A 9,897-nucleotide genomic window follows, 5' to 3' on the forward strand; every position below is an offset into this window, starting at 1 on the left:
CATGTGGGCCCCACACAGTCTTGTGGGTCCCGCATAGAATACATATATTATTATTATTTTATTATATATTTCTACAAATTATGTCAGTCAAAACATTATTTTATGTACTTATTTAGGTGTACAAATAGTGTCTTGTGGCTCCGAGACTCATGTGGACCCCACATATGATACCTATATTATTATCATCTTATTATGTATTTCTACAAATTATGTCTGTCAAAACACTATTTTATGTATATATACTTATTTACATGTATAAACAGTGTCTATCCTGTTTATCCTATGAAATTCCATTTTGACCAGGTTGACCTCCAGGGAGCAATTGAGCCGCAATAGTCTCTGAGCACTTGCTAAGACAAGGTCTTTCTTAGGCATCAAACATGGAATCAAGGATCCTACAGAAAAACACTTCTGTATTGATATTAACTTAATGACCATTTTTATTATTTTATTATTATTGTGCTTTAATCATATATATATTTTTGGGTCATCACATATCTAATCTCGGCTCATAGTCGTTGCAATTCAGTATTGCACAAAACCTGTTCATTCATATCAATTAAAACTGTACTCATGCCACACAACTTTTCACCTGGTAAATCATAAATAAAACAACTTTTTGAGAAAATAGACATTGTGCTGAAAATAGGGGTATGAGTATCTCCAAGTTGTTATTTTACTAAAATATAGATACGTAATTAAGTACAAGAAAAATGAAGATAATCAACCCTACTACCTTTGGTTCGTATTAAAACATGCCTACAGTTTGAAACTCCAAATTTTCAATAGGTGAAAACGTTAAGAAAGTCCAGTATTTTAATCCAAAAATATCATATTCGAATTTAATCGTTTGGTTTCGAAAATAAGGTCTTTTAATCGAACCCTAGGCTCAAAAACCTAGGAAAACCTTGAAAAACATATACATTATTTCAATCGGTTAAAACTTGCAAAAATAACTGACATAATATAATCCCTTTACTTGATTCCCGAAAAACAACTCGAAACTCTCGAAATACGGAACCCTAACTTTTGGAGCAGGGCCTGAAAATGAGATCCCACGAGCCGAGAGAGAGAGAGAGAGAATCGACGAGCACTTGTGAGTGATCCGGGGGACTTAGAGAGAGAGTGAGATGTGTGTGTGTGTGTGTGTGTGTGTGTGAGAGAGAGAGAGAGAGAGAGAGAGAGAGAGAGAGAGAGAGAGAGAGAGAGAGAGAGATAATAAAAACATAACTTAGCCCTTAAGTAACTTAAAATATCTCTTCAAAAATATTTATATGTAAATATCTAAAAATATATTCTCAAAAATATTTATATATATAAATATCTATAAACATATCCTCCAAAATGTTTATTATTATATTTATCTATTTATTTATTATTTTATTTTATTTTATTTATTTTTTCCCAAGTTACTACAGGCTCTGCAATCTCCTGCTTGAGATCTCATTAATTGATGTTATTATTATTTTTAAGAAAAATAAGATGAAATGAAATAAAAAATCAAGATTCAAGTTTGACTTTGGGTGTGGGTTCAAGTTCAAATTGGATTGAGTTTCAATTTCAGTTTTGGGTCTAATTGAATTTTTGGTCAAATTAAAAAAAAATTAGGACTAACAAAAATTATTTATATTGAAATAATCTTAGTTTGTTAGCCTCGGTTAGAATAGTTGACATCAGATTGAAAAATAAGTTTCAAACTTTCTCAAAATCAGATATTTTAAAATCTATTAGGGATTCAAAATAGATATGAAATTTAATTTAGATTTATCTTATTGAAAATTTAGGACCCAATGCAAGAATTTAGACTTTTGAAAATGGTTTTGAACTCAAAAATTAGCGGGAATTTAAAATTTTCATAATGTAGTCACTCCCAATCTCATAATCAATTTTGAAATTACAATAATTCAACTAAACTCGAACTCAATCTCGAATCCAAATTTTTTCATTTGAAAATTCAATGCAGCTCATTGATTAATAATTTACCTTAAAGAGATAATCAATTATGAGTTTTTAGATGAAAAAAATAATTCAAATCACGTTTCTTTATCATCCACCGACATACGAAAATAAAATGCATGATTAAGGGAGTGTTATTGGAGCAAATTGGTAACATGTAGTTTAAAATTCAAAATCGATTTGTTAAAATTTGCTTTATGAAACTAGAATAGTTTTGGGAGAATAAAGTCAGGTCGAACAAAATTAGGTGACGACATTATACACATGATACCACTATCTTTTTATCTAACTATCTCAAGAGTCAATTATTTTGATTTGATTTAATTTAATTAATCAACCTCATTAATTGAATATATTTACTTTGCAATCTAGGTCTGAAGAGTCAATTGTTTAATTTAATTTAAGTACTTCAACTCATTTAATCAATGCATTTAACTTTTTGAAAGAGGTCGATAAATATGCATTTTAAATTTTAGAAATCATTATAAATGTGAAAATGAGTTTAATGAATGAATATCTTAATGGTGTAAGTCATTATAATAAATATATGTGTTGCTATTTAATTATTTATCTAATTGTACAAAAAGTGTTGATTAGTTCTTATAATTTGATTTCGTTTCTTAGTTCAAAATCATCATAATTAATATTAGAATTTTAAAGGGTGGACTCGCGGTTGGCCGTGGTTGCTCCCAAGCCTTGTTAATTCTTCCTTCCTAACGTTCCAATTGATTAAAGAAAGGATAGAAAAATATTAAGAAATTTATTTTTTTATATTTGATTATTAAGAAAAATGAAAGAGAGAATAAAAAATATATTAAATTAATAAATAATATTTTAATTATATACATCATTAATATTTGACTTTTTATATTTTTAACCATAGTAAAATTAGTCTTTATTTTTAATAGTATTTAATATAGAAGGAAAATATAATGGAAATTAAGTTTTCTTATTATTTTTTTCTTTTTTAAAGTAAAATCCTTAATTCAAACACACCCTAAGAGACGTTTGGAGGATAAAAAGAAAGGAAAGAAAAATAAGGAGAAAATTTATTTTTTCTTGTATTTTTATACTATATAAAATACTGTCAAAAATAAAAATTTGTTTTAATATGACTCAAAATTAGAAAAAACTGAATATCGACTATTTGTAAAATCAAATTTTATTATACATTTGGTATATTTTTTATTTTTTTGTCATTTTTTTGATAATCAAATATAAATATATAGATTTTTTGACATTTTTCTTTACTTTTCTTAATATTTTCTGAGTTCAAATCGTAGCCTAATTGCATTAAGATATTATAGATTAAAATGATAAGTTAATTTTTTTTACTATTAAAGAATATTTTTTAGTCCATATATTTTTAAATGGTACAATAAAAAATTATACTAATTAATTTTATTTAACTAGAATTGTTGTCTAAAACAAATTTTACTTTTCTTTTTGGATCAGTCCATTGATACTTAACATTTGCATATATTTGGCCTGATATAAAGCCTGCCTCAATAATGATTTATTAAGAGGTGGGTCCCATTGTGCAGCTGCAGCTATTGGTCGGGAGGAGCAGCACAGCCATTGACCATGGTCCTCCGGAGGCCCTAATAATGCTCTCTCATGTAGCAGGAATCTTTGGATAAAAGCAGCTGCCTTCTGGCCTCACTCTCTCACTCACTCACCCACTGCAGCTACTCGTCTTTTTTAGAGAGAGATAGAGAGAGAGGGGCGAAAGAAGTTTTGCCTAACAAAATGGCTCACAGCTCAAGAAGCGAAGGGGTTTCACTGTACCTGCTTTTGGTAGCTCTTATCGCTGTAGCTCTCGCCGAAGATGGTATGTAGTCTCTGTTCCTCAGCTCTGTAATCCCCCTCAAGTTTCACTGCTATCTACCTCTCTTTGCTTCGTTTATTTTTTTATTTTCGCATTTTCACCGATTTTTCTGCGCCTGATCTTTGTTATTGCTGAGATCCGACAAATTTCATCCTATTAAAATGATTGTCTTCCCAATGTGTATGGTTTACATCATAATCTATCTGCTGTTGATTCTCGCCATGTTTACTGTGTTGTTAGTTTGATTTCTTTATCTGCGATTTTGATGTTGAATGGTACTCGGTAAGGATTTAACCATTTCAATAAGTGATTGCCTGATTGCTCTTCCTAAGGAAATCTAATGTAGGATTTGTTTGATTTTTTATTTGAGAGCAAGACTTGGATTTACCAAGACTTGAATAAAAAATAAAAATAATGAAGATTATATTGAGCTTTAAAAACGAGTTTAGTTCCTTAATTAACGAACTCTTAAAAAAAAAAAAAAAAAGAGAGTATATTTATATATTCATGAAGTATATATACTTTTACCCTATGATGCAAAGTTTCTCCAAAGTCACAAGCAAGCAAAGGACGCCCGTCCTATAAAATGAAAAGTTATTTTTTCTATAAGATTTTACTGCATTTGATGCACTGGGTTTCTCATTGCAGAAAAAATAAATAAAAGTTGTATAAAATGAAAAGATCATTTTATATAAGATTTTAGTGTATTTGAGTAAATGAAAGTTATGGAATGCTTAAATAAAGCATGATTTTTTAGGATTCCATACATCAAACTGTTAAAGGATGCCAGACCCCTTTTTGCTCTTTAATGCATGGCTCCACTGAAGGATTAAAGTTAAAAGATATAAAGAGCGACTTAGAGATGCCATTTTTTTAGTGTATGATACAATTAAAGGTATTCTCTTTTTCATTTGTGTTGTTGGCAACCAGCTATCTCAGGAAAAATAGGAGGATTTTGTAAAATATTTAAGTACTAATATTACATTTTTGATTAATGAGTTTTTACATTTTGCTTTAAAATAGTGCATCTTTTATATGTTGGATTTGAGTGTGATGGGTTTTTGAAAATGGGGGGATGGTGGTTTCAAGTTCAAAGATATAAGACCCCACCCCTCCCCCAATTCAATTCTTAGTAAGTCAGGCCCCTTTTTCTGTATTAGTTATTTGTTTGCATTGAAGGGGCAACTGGCAAGTACTAGCTTCGCATTTTATGTAGGAAGACTCACATTTTCTGCCCAAAGAAATGGGTTTTATTTATATGAAAAATTACTTTACACAAGCAATGTGAATTTGGTAGGACGTCCCATTCCATCCGTTATTCCCCCCCCCCCCCCTAGAGAATTCATCTCTACTAAAGTATTTCACGACCTTGGAAACAGTATTCAATTCTCCTGGAATCTATTTTCCTTTCCATTCCCACCCCAATCCCAATTTGTCCGCGCCCCCGCGGTGGGGCTGGAAGCGAAAGTGGGGAATTTTTCCCGCCAAAGCAAAGCGCACCTAGCTCCCGCTCCTCCAAAACGACAAGATTCCTTTCGTGTCGGACGGTGGCACCTAATATTTCTTCCCTTCCCTTCCTCACTGTCACCGGTCATCCCAGACGCGCTCCTTTCTCGCCCTCCATCCACGCGCCCCCAACCCCAACCTCAACCCCAACCCGACCCCACCATGAAGGCGATAACAAGGATAAGAAAAGAAAAAGACACTGTTGAGTCCTTCGCGTGGCGGTCAAAAACAAAAAAAGCGTTAATTCGGGGAGAGGGGGGGGGGATGCGCGAAAAGAGAATCCGACGAACGGCGCGGGTGGGTCCCACACGCTTACCCCGGGGTGAAGCCAGAAATTGCACTCGTCTGCTTTCCTGTTTAAACGTCACATCATTTAAGGGCGCTGGAATACAGCTTGCGTTTAGAAGTCGGTGATTTTCCCGCTACAAGACATCACCATTATATTATATATTTCTTATTTTTTAATTTTTAAAATAGGATGGTGACTAAACTCATTTACGCATGGGTCTCTCTCTTCATTTAGATATAAATTTTTTAATATAAACTAAAAACCTATTGGTCTAGCCAGACATCTATGGCTGCCGTAGATGCACAGTAATGTGAATGCTCCTTGATCTTAAATTTAAGATTTTTACAGAAACAATCGAGGGGGTTGTGAGCACGTGGCTTTTCCAAGAATATAAATATATTTATTAATCATCAGTTAATAATATACTTTTTATGGGATGGTTATAAGTCTAGTTATGTTTTATGGTTCAGATCATTGGGTAATTTAGAAATATTTATAAAAAATAAAAGTTACTGGGATATGAAGATATGTTAAGATAGATTAATGGTTTGAAATTAAAAAATAAATAAATCTAAGAAATGAGTATTTATGCAATAATTTAGGTAGAACATTGGTAGAAAATAAGATGAGGAAGGAGCGGCTTTAGTAGTTTTGGGTATTTGAAATACAGACTCGTAGAATGTAGACTTGGTAGAATGCTTGTTAGAAGAATTGAATTTATTGTTATTTTTATCATGGAAACAGGTAGCAGAAGGTTTGTAATGACTAGAAAGGATATAGTGAAAAAGGACTCAATGGTTGTTAATCGAATAAAGGTAAACAACTTGGATTGGGTGAATTGACGAAAAATGATTCATCTAAGTTGAATTCACCTAACTTACAACTTCTTGTTTCAAATATTTATTCTATGTTTGAAGAAGTTTTAGATATGAATTTATATTAGATTTGGATATAGTGTAATATAAAATTGTATTAAATTTTGTTTAAATCAATTCAAATTTAAATCCAAAGATTGAAATAATTTTTGATTAAAGACATTTATGTCTTTTGAATATGATTTTTTTTTTCAATTTTTGATGATTATTGTAGTAATTCATAAAATGATTTTTATGAAGTAGGAAACTAATTTGTACTTATTTAAAAAATATTATTTATTATAATAGAGCACTTCTAAGAAATGAGTTATTTATTGTTTTTGATGTGAAAAAGTATAAGAGTAGGTCTAAAATAATTGGAAATGTTTTGGATGGGATGAATTAACGAAAAAAAAATTTTATATAATAGATCTCACTTGATAGGTCTTAATGGATTGTTATTGTTATTATTATTATTGTTTAAAATTTATCTTTCTTATATTTAAGGTATAGTCTTGTATTTAGATATGTACAAATTTAAATAAAATTTAATATAAAATTATATTAAATTTTTTTAATATATATAATTTTAAATCTAAAATTAAAAATTGAAAGTTTGAAAATGGATCCTTAAGTTTAATAACTGAATCTTTGTGTATTCTCCGGCCATCACGGTTATAACCTCATGATTCCAGGGGGTAATTTGGGAATATCACTCATTCATACTGTGTCACTTCCTCCTTGGTAGGCCCTACGGTTTTTATAAATTATTAATAATACATAGCGCAATGCTGCTGGTCTGCAGCCAACCGGTTTCTTTCTCATGCTTAAGTTAATGACTCTTGTCAGAAATCATAATCATGATGATAAATTTAGGTCAGGACATTTTAAAAACATTTTATATATTTTTTGAATATGGCAATGTATTTTTAAAATTTTTGATAATTGTAAAAAATCTCATAAAATGATTTTTGTTAAATTTATATTCTGTGAAAAAGTTATTAGTCATAAAAATTTTCATAATTAAAGGTGCGTTTGGATCTTGCACAAGTTTAATAACATAATGTTTGTGTTCGGTGGCCCGATCGAGACTGGTTTCCATTCTCCAGTCTCCGCTGTCCGCAAACGACAGGTGGGGTCCATCGTTTTTAAAAATTAATATTATTATTAATTGCTAATAATTAAATCCAATTTTCCTCCATCCTACATTGCAGGTCCGCTGCCAAACGGGGATTTCGAGACCACGCCGGCGGGAGGGTTTCCGAAGGAGGGATCGACGGGCGGGCCCACGGAGATCCCGAGCTGGAAAACGAAGGGGACGGTGGAACTGGTGGAGTCGGGGCAGAAGCAGGGGGCGATGATCCTAGTGGTGCCGCAGGGGATGCACGCCGTGCGCCTCGGCAATGACGCCCAGGTCACCCAGGAGGTGGCGGTGGACAAGGGGTTCAACTACTCCTTGACATTCTCCGCCGCCCGCACCTGCGCGCAGCTGGAGTCGCTGAACGTGTCGGTGGCGCCGGCGATGCAGTCGCAGACCATCGACCTGCAGACGCTGCACTCAGTGCAGGGTTGGGACATGTACGCGGTGGCGTTCCTGGCGGAGGAGGATAGAGCACAGGTGACGTTCAGTAATCCGGGCATGGAGGAGGACCCCACTTGCGGCCCCATCCTCGATGATGTCGCCGTGAAGAAGCTTTTCACCCCCGACCGACCCAAGGGTATACTCCCAAACTGATTTTTTTTTTTTCCCCTTCTTTTTTATTATACTTGTTGTTTCTCTTAATAAATCATGGCCTTGTAAAAAAAGCAAATTCTATTCTTTTTTCTTAAAAAAAAAAAATTTAAAGTATTGTTGTGTGTTTTTAAGACTTTCAGCATCTGTGTTTGTGCTGTATTTCTTTAAGAAATACTCAATTTATTTTTTTAAAAAAAGGTGATATTTTTATAACTTTATGAAAATTGAAAATAAAAAATATTTTTCGAAGACTTAAACAATACTAGTCAAATTTTCTTTTTCTTAAATTTTGGAATGAACTATATTTAAGTATTTATTTTTTATAAATTTACATTTAAGTGAATTCAAGCTAATTAATGTAATTCTATATTATATTTTAAAAATATAAAATTTTGAAAGGAATCCGTAATTTGTAAAATTTATCAAACCTGGACAAGATTTAAAAATATATATATATATATATATATATATATATATATATATTTGGGCAGACTTCCTAGAAAGTATGTTTCTTTAGTTCTGTTTTGAAATTATCCGACGAGACAAATAGGTGTGGGATTCACGTGACTACCATATCCGGTTGGCACTCGGTCCCACGTGAGAACAACTGACCGCGTAGCAATGAAATGAAGGATAAATATGTCAAATCAAATGATGAGTGCTGGCAGTGTTTTCATACGACTGCTCCATTCCATTTTTATTTAATTTAATTTTCAACTGCAGAAAACGCCGTCGTTAACGGCGACTTCGAAGAGGGTCCATGGATGTTCCGAAACGTTTCGCTCGGCGTACTGCTGCCCACCAACTTCGACGAAGGAACGACGCCATTGCCGGGCTGGATCGTGGAATCGAACCGGGCGGTCCGGTACGTGGACTCCTACCACTTCTCAGTGCCGGAGGGGAAGAGGGCCGTCGAGCTCATCTCCGGCAAGGAAGGCATCATCTCCCAAATGGTTCAAACCAAGCCCGACAAGCCCTACAGGATGAGCTTCTTGCTCGGCGAGGCCGGCGACAACTGCGGCCAGTCGCTGGCGGTGCACGCCTTCGCCGGCGACCAGGCCCAGGTCTACCATTACACTGCCAATGCTAACGTGAGCTACCAGAGCGCAAGCCTGAATTTCACGGCCAAGGCTGACAGGACACGTGTCGCTTTCTACAGCGTCTACTACAACGTGAAGCGGGACGATTTCAGCTCTCTGTGTGGGCCCGTGGTGGACGACGTCAGGGTGTGGCTCTCGGGGTCTGCCAAGCAGCGTGGGCTTAGATGGTTGGGATTGGGCCTTGGATTTGGGCTCTGGGTTCTGGTTTTGGTTTAGGAGCCCATTTGGTGGGCGGAGTTTATGGTCTGCCGGGCCTGTAGCTAGTTTTGTGGGTCCATGTAAGCGTGTGATCCGGTTGTTGTATGTGAAATAGCTTTGGTTTGTAATTTTGCTCAGAAAATGAGAATCTTTTGCTATAATTTGACGTCGGCTGGTGTATGTATTATTTTATTTTCTTTCTTCACAAATTTATGATGACGGGGGGATCTTTGTTGGACTCTTAAACACTAACGAGGTAGAGTAAATACGAAAGTAGGGCGAATTTTAATTTATATTTGGAATTTTTAATGTTTTTGACCCCAGGATTGCTTCCCTAACTTCAGCTAAAAGTAGTAGGCTCTTTTAGGACGCCGTAACTTTTACTCATATAAATTGCCAATTTTGAGATTATTTTTAAAAAGTAAGTAAAT

General features: G+C 34.0%; 1 protein-coding gene across 1 annotated transcript; it reads left to right on the forward strand.

The window, feature by feature from the left end:
- The first annotated feature begins 3,477 nt into the window (after positions 1-3,477).
- LOC131144296 (protein DUF642 L-GALACTONO-1,4-LACTONE-RESPONSIVE GENE 2) lies at positions 3,478-9,658 on the forward strand. The gene is made up of 3 exons (XM_058092851.1): positions 3,478-3,787; positions 7,648-8,151; positions 8,892-9,658. Exons 1-3 carry the CDS (start codon positions 3,706-3,708, stop codon positions 9,482-9,484), a joined length of 1,179 nt encoding a protein of 392 aa, XP_057948834.1. The 5' UTR covers positions 3,478-3,705; the 3' UTR covers positions 9,485-9,658.
- The last annotated feature ends 239 nt before the right edge of the window (positions 9,659-9,897 follow it).

This window comes from Malania oleifera, chromosome 12 (assembly GCF_029873635.1).
Source record: "Malania oleifera isolate guangnan ecotype guangnan chromosome 12, ASM2987363v1, whole genome shotgun sequence".
Classification (NCBI taxonomy): domain Eukaryota; kingdom Viridiplantae; phylum Streptophyta; class Magnoliopsida; order Santalales; family Ximeniaceae; genus Malania; species Malania oleifera.

Bases quoted from the DNA above. Each gene is read 5' to 3' on its own strand.
- LOC131144296 (XM_058092851.1), top strand. From the start codon at position 3,706: ATGGCTCACAGCTCAAGAAGCGAAGGGGTTTCACTGTACCTGCTTTTG. The intron at 3,788-7,647 runs GTATGTAGTCTC...CCTACATTGCAG, and splicing joins TGTAGCTCTCGCCGAAGATG to GTCCGCTGCCAAACGGGGAT. The intron at 8,152-8,891 runs GTATACTCCCAA...TTTCAACTGCAG, and splicing joins CACCCCCGACCGACCCAAGG to AAAACGCCGTCGTTAACGGC.